General features: G+C 53.5%; 1 protein-coding gene across 2 annotated transcripts in view; it reads right to left on the reverse strand.

Annotated features, from left to right (window-relative positions):
* Positions 1-4,718: 4,718 nt before the first annotated feature.
* Positions 4,719-19,234, reverse strand: part of TTLL11 (tubulin tyrosine ligase like 11) — a 219,688-nt gene continuing 205,172 nt past the window's right edge. For both annotated transcript variants that reach the window (XM_032865777.1, XM_032865776.1), the window contains one exon: positions 4,719-5,062. In XM_032865777.1, coding sequence (XP_032721668.1) covers positions 4,770-5,062 — 293 coding nt within the window. In that variant the 3' untranslated portion in view covers positions 4,719-4,769. The remainder of the gene's footprint in view (positions 5,063-19,234) is intronic.

Below are 19,234 nucleotides of genomic sequence, written 5' to 3' on the forward strand. Positions count from 1 at the left end.
TCGCCGAGAGAGGAGAACGGCTCCCTCAATCGCTGGGACACCAGCTCCCCAGCAAGAGATTTCATCATTTCTGAGCTTCGAGGGAAGCTGCTCAAACGCTGGCCATTTCAAGCCCAGTGTCCAATTATAGGGCCGAGGAGTTTAGGACATTAATCAAGAAGTAAAAAAAAAAAGAAAAGAAAAAGAAAAAGAAAAAAAGACGGAGGCTATTTTGGCATAATACTCTGCCAGTCACAAGGCAAATTCCGGGTGTTGGAGCTACAGCTGAGGCCATTTTTCAGCCTCGAGTGTCCTGAGGGTGAGGTGGAGAGGGAGAGGAGGGAGAGGAGGGAGAGGAGGGGCCTGTTTGGGCTTCATTTGTCCTGACGGATGACAACATTCAAGCAGGAAGTTTTCCTTCATCTCTTCACACATTTTTCAGAAACCAGAGACCATCGAGCCCCACCTTTGTGTGTCTTTGTGTTTGCTGTGTTTGCGTTTGCTGTTTCTTGTCTTGACTCCCAGGGACCAGGTGAGTGAGGGCCTGTCACCCCCTTGTGTGGCTGAGGGACATGCCGCTCGGCCCCTGGAGCCCCGCTGGGGTGCGCAGCACGAGAGGAGGAGGTGGGCAGCCCCTGGGAGCTCCCAGAAGCCCGGGTACGAGCTGAGCCACCCCCACCCCCCACCAGCCTCCCACATCTCTGAAGGGGGCTCTAGAGCCTCCCCGCTCCGGGTTTTGGGAGCGCGGAGTCTCTGTGCAGAGCCACCACGGCGCCGAGAAAGGAGCACGGGGCTTCCCTGAGGGTCCCAGCTCTGCCCTTCTCTAGCCGTGAGCTTGGGACTGTCTGTGACGAGGGTGGTGAGAACCCCACCCCTCGCTGCGTTGTTGGAGGATCCGAGGGCAGGATGGCTGCACCAGACTTTGTAAACTGTGATGTGCGGAACAGGTGTTGCTAACGTCACGTGGGAAAGGGAGTTGGTTCTAGAAAGGTAGGAACATGGTTCCAAAGGTCTGGGCTCTAACCGAAACCAGCCCTAGCACCACTCCCCACCCCCGCACATGTCCCAAGCATCTACATTCATGTGGGGATTATCTCTGAGCTCACCAACCCCACACGGACAGACGGACGGATGGATGGAGGGACGCAGGCGGCTGCAGAGCTGAAGAAACGGCCCCACTCAAGGGAGGAGCTGTAGGGAGTGTCATCCGGCCTGGTGAGCCTTAGTCTCTGAGGTCAACAAGACGGGGTGCTGACGGGGTGGGGGACACAGCCCAGACCTGAACCCAGGACAAAGGGACAAAGCACAAAGGAAAGATGGTCCAGGGTCAGAGGAGCCATTGTCTGCTCAGGTTCATGGGACAGAGGTGGCCCCAGGGAGCCAAACAGCCAGCTGGGGACACGGAGGGGTTCAGTGAATCCCTTGGCAGGGTTTAAAAATCCATGATTCTTAAGGGTACGCACAGGCTCGGGTGGGGGAGGGGAGCACCGTAACGCGCTCCTCCCCTGGGACTCGCTGAACATTGGTATCAACTCAACCGGCACCACAGGGCAAACATGATAACAGAACTTTCCAGATTCTCCCAAGTAGATGGAGGGAACAGTTCATTCTGCTGGGGGTATTGCAGTGGGACATTTGAGCTGGACCTTGAAAATAAGTAAGTATCCATCAGACGGAGGGAGGCCATCCAAGCATAGGGAACAGCTTGCAAAAATCAGGGAGAGCCCGGAGTGGGTCCTCTTCCTGGGCCTGGGGCCATGGTGGCAGGAAACAGCATGTTCTCCTCCCGGGGACGGGAGTAGGGGGGCAACAACAGATGGCGAGTGCCCCAGGAGCATGGGGGCCAGGACCCGGACCAGGCCAGGTCGAGGCTGCCCCCTGGTGTGTGTGGGCCGGGATGGAAGGGAAGGAAGGGGCGGGATTAAGAGCGGCCTTGAATGCTGGGTTAAGGAGCAGAGGCTTAATCTGAACAGAGATGACAGCTGATTGAATTAGGGGATTGAGTGGTGAGCTCTGGGGTTCTCTGAGTTCCTTCGGGGCCACTGGGGATGGAGGATGGAGGATGAGTTGAACAGGGAGAGAGGCAGGAGGAGATGAAGTCCAAGCTGGGGAGAGTGGACAGGGACCCTCAGAAGAAACAAGAGGGCCCTTGTTGGGGGATGGAGGCTTCTGTCTCCAGGACACTCTGTCCCTGCACCTGGGATGGGGCTCGATAAGGGGTGCTTGCTAACAGCCCCGCTGGCTCCCTTGTGCCTTTAGAAGCACCTCGAGTGGGCTCCACACTGGCCAGGCTGTGGGGACAGAGCTCCTGGCTATGACAGCAGAGAAGCCACGCACGTCTCGTCGGAGGATGGAGAGAGGGGAGCAGGATGGCCAGTGTGGAAGAGGAAGGACGCTGACCAAGGCACCAGCAGCAGCAAGACAGGCGTGGCCCCGTGGTGTCCCCCAAGCAGAACTCAGAGAGCCTCGTCTTCACCATTCACTGAACCCACTCTGGAGTGTGGACCCTTCGGGGACTTTGGCTGGAGTATGTGTGTGTGTGTGTGTGTGTGTGTGTGTGTGAGACTCAGCAGGAGGGGGAGGAAGGGGCACTGGGGGAGAAGAGGGCCCAGGGGTGGATCCTGAGGGCCGTATCCTAGAAATGGGGTAACACAGGGCACAGCACAGGGGGCTCAGCTTCTCATGGGACATCTCTGGACCCCAGCTCCCCAGCTCTGGCTCCTCTCTTTAGGAGAAAGGGGACATCTGTCTTTGCTCTCATGTCAGCTGCACCCGGCAACACTGCTGGCCAGTTGTCCAAGGGGGGCATCCCCTCGGCCCCAAGGAGATGGGGTACTCTATCACTCTCCGGTAAGGGAGCAGCCTCTAATCCCTCCTGCTCAGCAGCATTGAGAAAGAAGGGCCCTGTCTGTCACTTACTGGCCTCATTTCACTGCGGGGTGCAGGGCTCAGCCAGGCGCTGGCCACAGGTGGGGCTCCTTTGAGAAAGTGACCTCGGGGTCCTGGGCAGAGCCACCCGCCTGCAGATGACGTGCAAAGGTGGGAGACAGGACATTCCTCACTGTGGGAACTGACATTTTCAAATCACCCCAAACCATGCCACTTGAATTCATCCTATTGACCCCCCCACAATCCAATGTGCTCGGTTGATTTGGACCTGAAAACTGCACTCCATTTTGGCAAGTGAATGCTTTCTGAAAACAAAGTCAGAGCTTTATTGCAAAGGCTCTGTGCTGCTCCCAGCTGCTAACAAGTGTGAGAGACACGTTCACTTGGGTCTTTCACGGGGAAGCCCTTTTGCTCCAGTAGCGACAGGGACTGAAGAATGGGCCTGGGGTCATCCCAGATGGCTTCTCTCACAGCACCACTCGGGAACACGGATGGTCCTGGCCCAGACCACCAGACTGCAGGAGAGGGGGCAAGGCCCTGGGAGACCCCAGCGTGCCCCGAAGCAGTTGCGGGGGGTTGGGGGAGTTGGAGCTGGAGTCACGCTCACACAGGGACATAAAGGAAATGGGGCTCTGGGGTGGACCAACAGAATTGGACCAAGCTGACACTACAGATGACCCCCCCAGGCCTTTCTTTTCCCATCTGAAAATGGGAACAGCAGTAGGAAACTACCCAAGGTGACTGGGGAGTCAGGCTGATGACTGTCCCCGGACAGAGGCATTTAGTAGCCTCAGCCTCCTCCTGCCCCTCCCATCTTAGGCCTCTTGTCCTGCTGTCTGTTTGGGAAAACAAAGTCATTACAGGGGGCCTCTGGTCGACAAACAGCCCAGAGTGAGCTCTGTAGGGCTTGGTTTTCCAAAATGCCACCTTTGGAGGCCTCTGAGTCTTCCCCTCTGAGAAGGGCTTCGCCTGGGGACACAGATGGAGACAAGGGAAGGGTCTCGTGGAAGGGAGCATGTGGGCCCTCCTTTCCCTCACGCCACGCCCACCACCTGAGCTTCGGACATCATGTTCCTGCTCTCGCTGGTCCTCCCCAGAGTCTTCTGTCTTCCACCCACCCAGGGCCCTCTGGCAGCACCTGCCGTCCACCTGCTGGCCATGCCTATCCGTGCAGGGTGGGCCATCAGAAGCCACGTGACCGCGGGACACCGGCTTTGGAATCAAGTTCAAACAAAATCAAACAAAATGACCTCCGAGGCTCCCGTCAGCTCTAAGACTCTCAGAGCCTTCCTTAGTTACTCCTTGGTTAGTTATTTCATAATTAACAACAAAGCGAACACTGCAGGAACAGGCAAGCTAAACGAATAAAGGAGGCCGATCTGCTCACGGCACCCGTGAAGCACATGATTGGGGACGGGAGAGTCGCGTCTGCCTGCGTGCCAGCGCCGCTTGGTTCTCACAGCTCGCTGGGAGGAAATGAACATGATGTCGATGGGAACAGTTCTCTCGGAGGCCCCGGCACCGCCCCGCTTGCCCCCTCGCCAGGCCGTGGCTTCCTCCGGGTCTCCTGCCACGGCTCAGGCTGGGGGTCTTGGATGCCCCGTGCCCCCAGCGCAACAGTTCTGCCCGGTTGTTGCTTCCTATGAGCCCAGAATAGATGCTGCCATCTGTCACGTTTGGGATGTCATATGTCCACCGATGACTCACGAATCTCTGGGCCACCAAGAGGAAGGCGGGCGTGGAATCATCAGCCTCTCGACGCCAGGCTGAGCAGCACGTGGAGATGAGGAGGGGCAGAGGAGGGGCTCTCCTGAAGGGGCTCTCTGCAGCCGGCCTCCTCTCTCAGAGGGTTCTCTTCGGCCCGGAGGGGCTCATTCTCCATCCGCAGCATCGAGGGGCCCTCAGGACAGTGCGTGTCTGGAGTGGGAGACCTTGTGGGCACTGTTTGTGCAGGCCGGGGGGGTGCCCTGTGCCAGCGGGGCCGAGGCGGCGGCCTCCTGGGGGATTCCGCTGTCCAGGGCCCGAGCCCCCGACGCACCACTCCGGCCGCACACCAGGCGCTTCTCGTCCAGGAGGGAGAGGTGGTACTCGCACAGGTCGACCAGCGAGGCCACCTGCTCGTGGAGAGGCAGCATCTTGAACTTCCGCTGAGCCAGGTAAAAGAAAGCCTCCACGAAGCCCTGCAAGCACATGCCTGTGGACAAAGAGAGCAGCGGTGAGCGGGGCAAGGCCCCACGGCACCCGCCAGGCCGCCTCCTCCCCCGCCGCTTCCCTTCTGGAAACTTCAGCTTCGGGGTTCAAGTCCCAGAGCGCCTACCCTGTGCCGGGCACCAGCCGGGCCTTCACCACCATCTGCGGATTCAAGCCCCTCATCAGTCCTCTGAGGTAGGCTTAATTCACATGGTTTGACAGACGAGGAAACTGAGTCTCAGAGAAGTGGAGCTGTCTGGGCCACGTCACGTGGGCGGAACGTGGCGGAGCTGGGATTTCAACCCCAGCCGAAGCCTTATTCCTCCGCACCGGCCTCACAGGTCCGCTTTAAAACCCAGTCCCTAAGTTTTCTAGCAGTGAAGAAAGTAAGTTACGGAGAGAAACCTGAAGGTTTTAGCTCTTGACAGAGGTGCTGGTTTCGTGGGTGCCTTGTCAAAACTTAGCCATTTTTACCTTAAAATGTGTGCATTTTGCTGTACGTAGATTTCAACTCAAAGAGTAAAATAAAGCTGACCCCCTTCTCTCTACCCAAAATGCTATTCTAGACAGCAGTCCCACCACGTCCCTGAAACGTTCTTCTCTGACTTCGCCTCCCAAGTTTCTACTCGTCCTTGGGATCTGAGCTCAAAAATCTCCAGCTCAGTAAAACTCTCCCTGATCCCCAGATTAGATGTGGCCCCTGGCACCCGCTTCCTGCATTTTCCTTCGCGGCACGGACTGCGGCTTCTTTTCGTGTTTGTGCGGTCGGTTCTTCAACCGTCTCTATCTTCCCTGCTGGGCTGCGAGCTCCAGCTCGCCACTCGTCCCCTGGCACCAGACCCTGGGGGCTCCAGATAGAATGTGTACACGAGGGCATGAATGGATGAACAAATGAGTTTGCCCTGGGTACTTTACTGACCTTGCCACTCACGACACCTTTTTGAGATCAGTGTTCTTACGTCCCACCTTACAGATGAGGAAACTAACATAGAGAACATTCAGGCCACGAATGTACCGCCCTGAACGTTCATGAAGGCCAGATAATAGTGACCTTGCAAATTCAAACTTTGACTCTCAATTCTTTTTTTTCTTTTCTTTCCTTTTTTTTTTTTTTTTTTAAGATTTTACTTATGCAAAATAGAGAGCAAGAGAGAGCACAAATGGCAGGGAGGAGCAGAATCCCTCCTGAGCAGGGAGCTCAACGTGGGGCTCAATCCCAGGACCCTGGGATCATGACCTGAGCCGAAGGCAGACGCTTAACCGACTGAGCCATCCAGGCGCCCCTTAACTCTCACTTCTTTTAACTAAGTTGTGCTGCATGAAAAGTTCTGAGTCTTTTCAATGTCCAAGTGAAAATGAACCCCATGATTCAAAGTCATGGGATTCCTGGGCTCCTCAGGGCCGGTGACGCTCAGTATTGTAGAGGAGGCCGGCTTCACCCCTGCTAATCCATACCTTCCCAGTGGCCTTGCTTCCCGGCTCACCGCATTATTTAGGCTGCTGTCCTCGGGGAGAAGCCTGGCTGGGAGTTTGTAAATCCTGGTTTATATATGGACCCTGGGATCTGAGAGCTCTTTTTGTGTTGGGAACTGGCGCTGAGCAAAGAAGCTGTTTCTTTGTCTCCTTCCAAGTCCATCAAAGCTTTTTGCTCAGCTTTTCTGGACTCCAGATGCTCTGCCAGTGCTCTGCTCTATTTGGCCCCGATGGGAGATGCTGATAAAGGGAACAGTAACCCTGGTGTAAAACCCTTTTAATGTAAACAGAGGCCTGGTGCAGACAGAGACACAGGGCCAAGGGGGGCTCCATCTGCATCAAGAGACCGATATTTCTGGGGTGCCTGGGTGGCTCATTTGGTCGGGCATCCGACTCTTGATTTTGGCTTGGGTTCTGATCTTGGGGTCAGGAGATTGAGTCCTGTGTTGGGCCCTGCACACAGCAAGGAGTCTGCTCCAGATTCTCTCTCTCCCATCCTTCTGCCTTCCCCTGGCATGAGTGCACCCTCTCTTTCTTTTTCTTTTTCTCTCTCTCCTAAATAAATAAATCTTCAAACAAAAAACAAAAACGAGAGAAAGAGAGAGATATGGATGTTTCCTAATCACCGACAATGGGCCAGGGCTCTCCTAGATTGTGTGCATGCGTGGGCATTTGTGCTGGCACGGGCGTTTGTCACCGGCAGTGGGAGGGGCAGACCCGAGCAGGCTGGAAGAGGCTGGGATCCAAAGCCAGAGAGACCCAGCACAGCCCCAGCCCCCAGCGGCAGAAGTGTGTGATCTCACCCGCGCTACTCAAAGTGTGGTCGGCAGACGGGCGCCCAGTCCAGGGACTGCGTGTCCCTGGTCCCTGACAAGATAAGAAGCCTGGGCCAGAATATAAATCACCCTCCTCATCACTCACATTGTTTAGCTCAGCTGGCAGTACTTTGTAGCCAGTCTTTCTCTGTAAAGGAAGCAGCGGGCGTTTACATTCTGGCTCAAGCCTCTTATCCAGGACGAGAAGGAACAGTGGGTGGACTGCAGCTCCGAGCAGCCCTGGTCTACAGCCCTTCTCAGCTTTACGTGCATGAGCTTGTCAAAATGCAGATTCTGGGGCGGGGCCTGAGACTCTGCATTCCTAACAAGCTTCCTGGTGGTGCCCATGCTGCAGTAGTGAGCACTGAGCACCTTTTACTCAACAAATATTTGTTTCCTTCCCTTAATTAAGTGCATAAGGCTGTGTTAAAGCTGTAATGCTCAGGGGAAAAAGAAAAATACAAGGACTTTTTTTGGGGGGGAAAGGTATTATGGCTAAATCATCTGGAAGAAAACGTTCTACAATGAGAAATGAGATTTCGTGTGTTCTACTTGGTTTTCTTTATGCTTGTCTACATTTCCTGATTTTCTATAGGAAACACATAACTTATTTTGTCTTTTTATGGGGAATCTAAAAAAAAAAAAAAAACCAAACCCACCAAACGAACAAACAAAGAGCAAATCAGACCTATAAATACAGAGAACGAACTGATGATTGCCAGACATGGTAGGGGGGCGGCGGTGGTGGACGAAACAGGTGAAGGGGAGATACAGGCTTCCCATTATGGAATCAATACCTCATGTACCCAGTTGTAAAATATGCAACGGGAAATTCTAGAGGGCTGAAAGAGGTGGCTAAGCAGCGGCAGCCACTTTTAATCGTGAACCCTTTGCTACTATTGGAATTTGAAGTTAAGTGCACATATGACTTTGAAGAAAAGGCAGAGTGCCAGCTTCCTGCATACATGTTGTACTTTGATAAAGGTTATATACGTGCAGGGAAAACGGAAGCGGAAGGGAAGGGCGCTGCACACTATTGACTCTTGCAGGAGTCAGGCTGGCTGTGCCAGGCGCTCAGATCCCGAGTATGACTCCCATCGTGCGGATGAGGAAACAGAGGCCCCGAGAGATGAAATAACTTGCCCTCCAGCCCCATGCTGGTAAGTGGCTGGTAAGTAACTGGGATTTGAACCCAGGCCTCACACACTGCTGATTCTGCATCTGATTCCTGCAATAAGGAATGCGCAAAGCAGGTAGGGTTCTGATGGGCAGAGATGAGCTGGGAGCAGTGGGCTTGGCTGGGAACAGGGAGTTGGGGCATGTGGCCTAGTAAGAACCCAGGGTGCCTGCAGCAGGACAGGTAGAGAAGGGCGCAGCTGGATGAGACTGGGAAGGGCTGGAAGGCTGGGGGACGAGCCAGTTGTGGAGTTCCAGGCCTAGAACAGTCTGAGCATATCCTCCAGTCAAGGGGTGTGTGTGTCCTATTTTGTTATAGCGATAGAAACATCATGGGATTTGCTTGTCTTAATTCCTCAAATGAAATCGTGCGTGGGGGGCGGGGGTGGCTTGGAGCCCTGCCCTCCCAGACCGTCCTCACCAGAAACGACTCATCTAAGGGAATCTTGGCTCTTCATACCAGCTGAGCACAAGCCTTCCTGCTGCTCTAAAAGCCTCGTCTGGCATCTGCATTTTACAGAAGAGGGGGCTGGGAAGTGAGGCCCAAGTCAGAGCCAGTGACTGGCAGGAGCGGGACTAGACTCCAGGTCTCCTCACCTCAAACCGCACCACCATGACCAGCATAAGAAAGCAAAGCCGACACTTCTCAGGCCAGGGACTGGGGACAGGGCCTGAGAGCCCCACATTGTCTGCTCAACCCTACTGAGTGTGTCTGAGAGAGTCTGAAGGCCAGGGAGGCTTGGGAAGAGGGATGCCCCACACTATACACCACGAGGACACGGGTGGCTGGCTCCCCCCACAGCCAGGCTGAGGGGCTGTAGGTTTGAGTTTGACAGGACGTGGTTCTTGCATCTCATTTCATCAAGTGGCCCAGCAAGTAGTGGCCAGAGCCGGGTCAATATACCTTGTGCTTGAGAGAATGGAAAGTGCTTAAGTCTCTGCGGGCTGGGAGGTGGGAGGAAGAGGGAGGAGGAAATGTACTGGAGATAATCCAAGTTACCTTCTGTGGGGGGGTGGCGGTCTCTCCTGCCTTTTCCAGATCCTCCACGGACAGTCCCCATGTTCTCTCTGGGTCTTTCCCCTTCCTTCTTACTATTTATTATAAAATACAGTGCCAGTGCCAGCAGAAAGCATAGGAAAGCTCACGAATGTCCTCCCCTCTAGAAACTAAGTGTCCTTGATGACTGACCTTCTCTCCACTCTCTTTGACCACGGAAGATGGGCTTTCACTCAATTGTAATATACATGTACAAAATTTTGTACCTATTATGGCTTAAAACGATAGCATAAATATTTTTGTATGTTGCTATGCAGGCTTCATAACATTATTTTAATAATTGCATAATATTCCATCAAATCTTGCTTTGCATACCATTTTGCCATACCCCACCCCCCATGGATGCTGAAACTGGTTCTATTTTCTTCACTATTCTTGAGAAGTAGATCAGAAGCACTTGGTAGTTCACTGTTTTTATTTCTGATTCCTGTATTCTCTTGCAATGAAACCCTAGGAATCTGGATTGTTTGTTTGTTTTTTAAAGATTTTATTTATTTATTTGACAGAGAGAGATCACAAGCAGGCAGAGGCAGGCAGAGAGAGAGAGGGAGAAGCAGACTCCCTGCCAAGCAGAGAGCCCAATGCGGGGCTCGATCCCAGGACCCTGAGATCATGACCTGAGCCGAAGGCAGAGGCTTAACCCACTGAGCCACCCAGGCGCCCCGTGGATTGTTTGTTTTTTATGTTAAGTCTGGTTTTGATAATTAATTTCATGTTGAAAATACTTGAACCTTATAGAGTCCTCCAACAGACCAAGCACATGAATGGGTAGTTTGCTTAGGTTAACAAGTAAGAGAAAAAACATCTAGTCCCCGCCCAAGCCCCAGAGCTCTATTGCTCATCCATTAGCCAAAATGCCAAATAACGATAATAGAAAGTTAGTGGTGAAACTGCCACAGATGGGTGCAAAGCAGTTTGGCAAAAGTTTTAAGAGCCATTCAAGTATTTCAAAATATTCCTTCCAAAGGAAAACAAAATGTACACAGTGGTATTCATCATCAACTCACTTATACTAACTGTGTGTTGCGGGGGTGTGGTACTAGACTTCTAGGGCCTTTTTATATCCTTCTTTCTACTTTCCTGTATTTCCCAGATAAGATAATGCATGTTCACTGTTGATAATAATTAAAAAATAATTTATATTATAAACAATGAATCTTGGAACACTGAAAAAATAAAATAAAGTTTAAAAAAGATAAAATAAAATAAAAAAATACCCCAATCCAGCCTCTAAGTTCTGGAGGTCTGTGATGCTTGCCTTGGCCCATTCCTAGGTGGAATAAATGGCCTTTCCTTGGGGCTTCTCCTTGTTCCTTGCTCTATATTGGGACAAATCCCTGGGGTTGAGGCGGTCTCCCCAGGGGGACTATGTACTCCTGGAGGCAGGGACGTTGCCCCAGTCTTCTCTACATCCTCAGTGCCCAGTACAGCCCGGCATGCGGCAGGCACTGAAAACGGTCCGTTCTGTCTACTTGATCAGACTGAACTTTTTAAGCAGTCTTTCGAGGCAGGTGTGACTGTGCCCATCTTCCAGCTGAGGACAGCAGGGTAAGGCAAGCGGCAACGGGAAAGACACCTATGAAAGCTCTTCTCTTAGACAATGTGCAGATTTATGAGCCGAAGATGGTCCAGACTAGTGGCTCTAGGAGGACTTGTGAGAATACAGGCTTCAAGCCTCACCCTAGGAGTTCCTGCTTCTGAAGTTCTGAGAATTTGTGCTTCACCACGTTCCCAGGTGGTTTTGAGGGGCTGGTCCAGCGACCCCACTTCGAGAACTCATCCCTTCCTCCTCATTCTCCCTCCCACTGCTGAGTCTGTCTGTACACATTCCGCTCTGAAAACCCATCTGGAAAAAGTGGCCTATCGGCAAAAGGACCTGCCCCCGAACTTTGAGAAGCTTGACTTTGGGCTAAAAATGTCTGCATTTTAAGACAATCTCATTGAGTTATTTTTAAAATCAAATGATGAAGCTGAAAAACCATGAAATTTTTCCAGCTTGGCTTTAGTCCTCTCTTGGTTTCTGAGAAACCACATATCCCTGGTTTCTCCCGGCATCAACACTGACCACTAAGTGGGGCAGAACTCCACTGCCCTCTGCAAGGCCTGCCCTTCTCTAGCTGTACTGAGGGCCATGAGACTGGAAGGGTTTACAGGCCAGGCCACAGAAAGCCCTGTAGCCCATGGTCAGACTCTAGGTTCCATGTTGAGGAAGATGGGAAGCCACTGGGGAGACAGGAAAGGACGTGGTCATTGTGGCTGCTGCGTTGAGACCAGGAGGAGGGGCCCAAGTGAAGAGATAGCAAAGAGATCCCTTGGGGGCTACTGCACTGGTCCAAGCGAGGGCTGCTGGCAGCTTGGATCAGGGTGGGAGTGGCGGAGGAGGTGAGGACAGAGCCCGAGGCCAGTGATGTGGATGTGAGGGGAAGTCAGGAGCCCTTAGGAAGGAGGGCCTCTCACACCAGAGGAGGACAGGCCTTCCCCTCAAGGCCTGTGGTTTTCAAACATTTTTAACATAAAATAACCTGGGGACCTTCCTGAAATCCAGGTTCCTGTTCCCATCTCCTGGGGATTGTGAATGGGCCACGAGGCCCCTGAAACTGCACTGGTAACTACAGTGTGGGTAATTCTGCACCATGGGTGATCGGGCAACTCTGGGTCACACGCTCCATCTTGGCCATCCCCTTAAAGGCTCTCAAGGAGGCAGCGGAATAAAGAAGTGAAGAGCGTGGTCTCTGAGAAGCCTAGTACTGGGCTAGCCCTGCTGTGGGCATTCGAGAACCACGGGGGAGGCCCAGAACAAACTTTGTTCTCTGAAACCCCACTGCCCACCCCTCCTCGCCGTCTTCATTTGCTTGGACTGCCGTATACCGCATCTGCCGGAGACTGGGCGGCTTAAACAGCATAGACTGAGTCTTCTCACAGTTTGGAGGCTGACAGTCCAAGTTCAGGCTGCCAGCAGGTTTGAGCTCTGGTGAGAGCTCTCTTCCCGCGTGCAGACGGCTGCCTTCTCGCTGTGTCCTTGGATGGCCCCCGACAGAGAGCGAACCAGCTCTCCGGCGTCTCTTCTCATAAGGACACCAGTCCCTTTGGATCAGGGCCCTGTCCTTAGGACCTCCTTTAAACTCAGTTACTTCCTTAGAGGCCCCGGCGCCAAATACAGTCACACTGGGGATTAGGGTCTTAACAATTCCGTAGCCTCCCGACTTCTCGGTTCTGCTACGGCTCCCCCAGCCCTTGGAGACACTCTCCCCTACCACCACCCAAGCCTTAGGGATCACCTGAGCCATTGAGTAGAAATCGAAGAGACCTTCCCCCTCTTCCCTGCCCCCTGTCAGCTTCCTGAGAAACCCCTCGTGGATCTCACTTGGAATTGGGAGGCGTCTCTTTGGTAACATTACTGTAGTGACCTGTCACCGTAAATGCAGTGACAATGAACAACACTGGTTAATAATTATGGAGCCCTCATTAGGGGCCAGGCCCTGAATTAAAGGCTTCAAGTGCATTATTTAATCCCACAGGAGCCCTACGCAGCGGGTGTCCCTACCAATCCCATTTTACGCTCAAGAGATTTGTCAAAGTCACACAGCTGGAAGCTGGAAGGAACAGGGACTGTTCTTGAAACTTCTTTACTCCCTAGCTGCTTTGAGAGCCTTCAGATTCCTTCGGGTCCTTGAGAAGGAAGAGATGACGCCTGCCTGGCAGTGGCGGAGGCCCGGACCCCACTCATCTTGGCCGGATGTCAGCAGGAGGGCGAAGATCCGCGGGTCCCTGCCAACAGGCTTTGCCCACTTGCCTCCCAGGCCTGTTGAGTATTTTTTGCAACTTTATTTGGGTTGACGGGTGTTGCTGGAGAAAGCAGCCTTTGAAACATTCTGGATGTGGCCATATGCATGTCTCCCACCCAAGACCGTCACTTGCACATGGGGATGCAGCCCCTGACAGAACATAGCGTCATTCCGTCAGCCAGCGCGGGTGAGGGTGGGCCCACGGGCTCCTTCTGGCCTCAAAAGACCTCGGGTCCCTACCCGTAGGGAGGGGGTCCTTGCACACAGGACTTAATGAGAGTGCTGGCGGCCGCTCTCCCACGATCCGATCCTCCATTCTGGGGCCCACGGACGGAATCAGCAACAACACCTTGCCCGTTGACAGAGCATCTCCGTGTGTTCATCTGGTATCCCGCGTCTTGTTCAGAAAATGACGCTGCGACAGGCACGAGGAGTGCAGGCCCAGAGAGGCCAAGTGGCTCCCGCAGGTGGACAGGGCAGCGTTAAACCCATGCCTCCCTGATGCTCAGACCCCCGGTGCTTGTCCTGCATCGCGCCTTCTTAACGTGACACTTAAAAACGTATTCTTTTACAGTTTGCAGAACATGTTTGTGTCGACGATATAATTAAATCCAAATCATTGCATACAGCCGGGGATATTAACTTACACCGAGTAGGAGATACTGTTTCCCTCTGACAAATACCCTAGCTTCCTTGCTATAATTCCATTTCAAGGTACTAGTGTGCTGGGCGAGGCCAGCCACCTGCCAGTTCCTTCTCTCTCCCCAGCCTTTCCATCTTTCTTATGACCCACCTAGAACAGATGTGTCTGTCTGATAGTGAAAGTCTAATGGTGTAAGTATACGGGCTTTCTGTTTGGAATCGTCGGTAGGAAATAAAGCTGAATGATCTGGACTGGAATGAGCTCAGCGATTACCATCCGGGGGGTGGCATGTTCCCCACAAGGGCTGTGTGGGAAGCCTGCACCAGCTCCAAGGTTATGAATCACCAGAACTTCCCCTCCATTCTTAGGGCACTTTGCAGCCTGGTTCCCTGCCACACAGGGTCTGCTGCCACACAATCCCCCTAGACGTGAGCGTGGTCTCTGCAGGCCAGCGCTGGGGTCTCGAAGGACTCCACATGGGGAGACGGAACTGGGGCATTTCCCACAAGACAGCATCGGGCTCATGGGACTGTGACTGGGGGTCAGATGCACTGGTCTGGGTCCAGCTGTGCTGTGTACTCTCGGCCTCGTCTTCAGCAAGTGGCTTCACCTCCCCAGACCTCTGTTTCTGCATCTGTGAAGTTTGTCAAATGGCTTTTACAAGGCACCGCCCAGAGGAAGCCCAACGGGGCGCTTAGTAACAGCAGTGCCAAAGCCTCAGGCTACGTCCCCACCTGGATTTCTGTGCCCTCCCCACGTGTCCTGCCCTACTCTCATGACATTGACTTCATTTGCTTCTTTGGTGGTGGACAGCTGACTGCTTGTGTCCACACTAGAATGTCATGAGGCCAAGCTGTCTTCACCTCCATATCCAGCAGCCCTAGTGCAGGTGCTCAACAGTTGTTTGTGGAGTAAATGAGCAGACTGGCTGGGCTGGCAGGGAGGACAAGTCACGAAGGGGGTCAGGAGACAGGTTCTCAAAATGGTCTCTGCCCTGCGGGGCTTTGAAATAATCACCTCCCCTCTTCAGGCCTCAGTTTCCCCTTCTGCAAACTGGGTGATTTCCTGGGACTCCAGAAGCATGGGGAGGGATGGTGGCTTCTGACTGTTTTAGAAAATGGTAGTGACAAAAATCATTTATTGGGGGCACCCTGCCTACTGGGATGCACATGTGCGTTCTCCCTGCGCGCTCCTATAATCTCATGGCAAACCTGAGCAGTCCTGCCCCCTGCCCAGAGTCACACTGTTGGTCAGTGGTCTTTCTGAGGTTCCCACTACTGTTCTGCATTGCCTCTCCCCAAACCAGATGGAAACCTCCAGAAGGCCCGTCCTTTGGGGGAAGAAGGAGAGCGCCGCCTCACTCCCACCACTCCCCACGGCGAACAGCTCGGGAACACAATGGCATGCACCCAATCACTGTATTTACACACTACAGCGGCGGCAAGTCACCATCACCTTTGTCCTTGTCTGGATGGAAAAATTAGTAAGTCTCAGGGATGAACCATAAATAGACCCTGCAGGAAAATCATTATCGCCAGGAGCCTGTGACACCCGAGTAACAAACACAACCAACGTCGAAAGCAGCTTCTCCATCATTTCGTCAGGCACAGGTCACACTGCTGGACATTGTGGAGTGGCCCCAGGTCCCGCTCCAGTCCCAGCCAGCGTCACCCGACTCCACCGTGACAGACACAAGCCCCTGAGTCACTGGCGGGGAGGTGGGGCTACAGGACCCGGCTCCACTTTCTGCAACTGCCACAGAGCGATTCCAGACATTTCTGGTGGGATTAACGGCTCCAGCAGAACCTTCTGAGGCCCAACACTCATTCCTCAGCAAGCGGTCAATACCTCTGGCTTGGAAAGGATTTCAGAGCTAATGCAGTCTAGGCCCTCACAGGACAATGACACTCAAAATAATAAGAACTAGTAGGAGTTGTGCTTGGTATGTACCAGGCACTGTGGCGAGCTCCCTAGGGACGCCTCTCCTTTCATCCTCAAGACAAAATCTGGGTGGTAGATGCATTTATAACTCTTGGGGGGTTCACCAGTGTTTAATGACAGAGCAAATGCTTTTGTCTTGGGTTCTTAGCCCGGTGCCGTGGGCTTCTGGGGTGCACCGAGGTACAGACGTCCAGGCAGAGTCCCACCGCCTGCAGTGTGGGACTCACACCCGGGCTCTGTGAACCAGGTTGCATCAGCCCTACTCAGAGAGGCAGGGAGGGATCCCAAGTCCCACAGGAGCCCAATTGTTGCTGGTACTTTCTACCTGCAGGTCCCTGGTGAGATTCCGAGCCTCGGTTGTCCTCCCTGGCATTGATAACAATGGGCATCTGGCCCCCATTTGGTCTTCTCCAGAGGTGGGATGCGTATTATCTCCCAGGAGACCCCCTTCTCACCATGCTGAAATGTGCCAAGCCCCCACAGATCTCCCTTTTCAGAGAGCAAATCTAACTCTTCGTCCCCACGGCAGCCTGGCTCTAGGGGGCATGTTTGCTGTCCAGAGCGGAGGGCAAAGTGAGTAAGTGAGTGAGTGTGTGTGTGTGTGTGTGTGTGCTGGGGAGCGGATAGGGTCAGAACACAGAGGAAGCATCAGAGAATTGCAGGAGAGGCAGGAAACCCTCGGAACACCTGGGAGATAGCTGGGTGGTCTGGAGTCCGTGCCTGGTCCCTCCCTCCCCCCCGGCCCCCAGCACTTTCTTCCCTTCTCATGAACTGGGCCCAAAGGCCATCAAACACACTGGCCTCTGGCACTATTTAAAGGCTTGACATTACAGCTCACCTTCCTAGCTCCGGTCCCACATCAGCCAAACTGCCCACAGGGATGTTGTGTACCCCCCATGGGTGGGCTTCCATCTCCTTCCCCTCTACTGGAACCTTTCCTGAGAAAAGCCTGGGTATCTTCCGTTCCCCTTCCTAGCTCCCTCTGGGCATCAGTCAGTGGGGAAGCCTCCCTCCTTAAAGTGTGTTCTCCATACTTCTCGGATGCCCCACTCTCTGGCTTTTCTTTTTATCCTTCTAGCAACTCTGGACTCAGGGGTCCAGTGTTCTGCTGGCTCTTCTCTGGTTCGTGGGTATGGGGTCCTGCAGGGCTCTCTGCCTGGGCCCAGGGCTCTCTCTTCCTGTCATTCATTCCCTAGGCTTTAAATACCTGCCAGGAATCAATGTTCCAATCCCGAGCTCCAAGCCGGACCGCTTTTCTGCCACCGGGCTATCTCATTAGCATCTCAAAGAGCCTGTTAGAAATGGATCTCCCCGTCTTCCCTCTCCATCCTGCTTTGCCTTAATTTGTACCATTTCAATAAATACTATCTCCACCCACCTCACTGCTCAACCCAGAAGTCGGAGAGCCATTTTTGAAACTCCTCTCCCACAGCTCCCATCCCTCTCCACGATCGCCAACCACCCCCACCAAGGCCAGGCTCCCCTGGACTCCCGGCGATGTCCTCACTGGTCTCCCCGCTTCCAGCACTGCCCCTTCCAACACAGCCTCCAGAATGAGCTTTCAGAAACACGTACTCTGCTGTCATCTCCCCGAGAGCATTCAGAGCAACAGCAGCTTCCTTAACCTGCTAGAAGCTGCAGCAAGATCTGGCCCCGCCCTCTTCTGCAGCCGCCCCACCCCCTCGTGCCAGAGCCCCCTCTCGGCCTGTGTGCACCCCCCACCCTCTGCCAGCTTCTGTTCCCTAGAACCTGCTGCACACTCTCCCACCTCAGAGCTTTTATCATTCATCGTTCCCTCTGCTGGAACATTCTTTCCCCCAAGTCTTCACCCCTCCTTAGAACTTCGACCTCAGCTGCGATGCTCTTACGGACAGATGTCCCTGAAACACCTCCTTTACATAAATTAGGTCTCCTCCGCTAGTCTCCTTGAAACTTAGTTATTTTATCTCACAGAGCTCAGCACATGTAAATACGGGCTTATTTCTGTGTTTCTATGTTTAATCTCTGTCTGCCTCCGCTACCAGACTGTCAGGGGGGCATGAGACCAGGGAGTCCTACAGGTCACCACACACGTGGTCACTAATGTTAGTAGACTAACTGAATGCAATATAGATGCATAACGCATGGCAAAAGTAGGTGTCCGGCGAATGCTAATTCTCTCCTCTCCCACCACTTGGGCACGGACAGCATGCTACAAGCACACACACAGGCCCATGTTCAGTCAGGGTCTGTCTCTTCTGTGCTGCTAGGTGACCTTGGCTCATTCCCTTCACTTCTGGGAGCCTCAATTTCTATCCACTCTGCCCAGCTCTTGTGGTGTTTCAGTGAGAGAATGCAGATGTAAGGGGCCGGGCCTGGGACGGGCATATGAGGACACCCCAAAATTTGAGCTTCTTTGTGTCTTGTCTCTAGGTGATCAGAGAGGCCAAGCCTGGCAGGCGAACCATCTGCCATCCTGGAGGGCAGTGTTGGACTCTCCATCCATTGTATTTGTTTCCCAAGAATGGGCACTCTTGGGTGGGGGGTGCAGGTCATGCTAACTCACCCACTGAAGGCAGCGCTCTTCCCTGTGCCCCATGTTTGCCCTCCAGTTAACGGGCTGCACCTTTTGGAATTTAAGGAAGACCAGAGTCTGGAGCCTTGGGAGTGGGGGTGCCCCCTTGCCAGGAGGATCCAGCCTGGTCCTTAAGGGGAGACCCCTCTGTGGAGCTCTGGGGAGCCAGCCTGTCACTGACAGGCAGATCAGTGTCAAAAACAAGATTGCGAAGTGGGTTTCAGCTTGACTCACATTAAGAATGTCACTTCGGAGCGCAAATGAGAGAGAAGAGAAATGCTCTTTTATGCGGGAGTTTATTTTTATCACTTTGTCAGAGAGAAATTGCAGCCCTGAGGGCACTGGAGCTGCACAGAATTACCCAAAACATTAACATGCAAATTGCCTTCTTTAGAGAAGGTAATTTTATTAGCGCAAGAAACGTTTCTTTCACTGTACTCGTGCTCAGGAGCAGTGCTGTCTGGGGGCCAGTCGGGGCCACCACAAATGGAGGACTGGGGGGGTCCTGAACAGGGTTGGGGTTCTACTACCTGCTATACACCGACAGTGTCATAGCTGGTTACCATGGGTGCGCGAGTGTAGACAGCAAGTGACTTGCTAGAGATCATACACTGTGAGTGGGTGGCCGGAGAGGCAGAGCTGAGGTCACGTGTCCTGTGTCTAGGTAACTGGGTGAGTGACAGGGAGCCAGGAGGGTCGGGGAAGTGGCCACTCTGAGGATAAGGAGCAGGG

This window comes from Lontra canadensis, unplaced genomic scaffold (assembly GCF_010015895.1).
Source record: "Lontra canadensis isolate GAN:19392208 unplaced genomic scaffold, GSC_riverotter_1.0 scaffold30, whole genome shotgun sequence".
In the NCBI taxonomy this organism is placed as follows: domain Eukaryota; kingdom Metazoa; phylum Chordata; class Mammalia; order Carnivora; family Mustelidae; genus Lontra; species Lontra canadensis.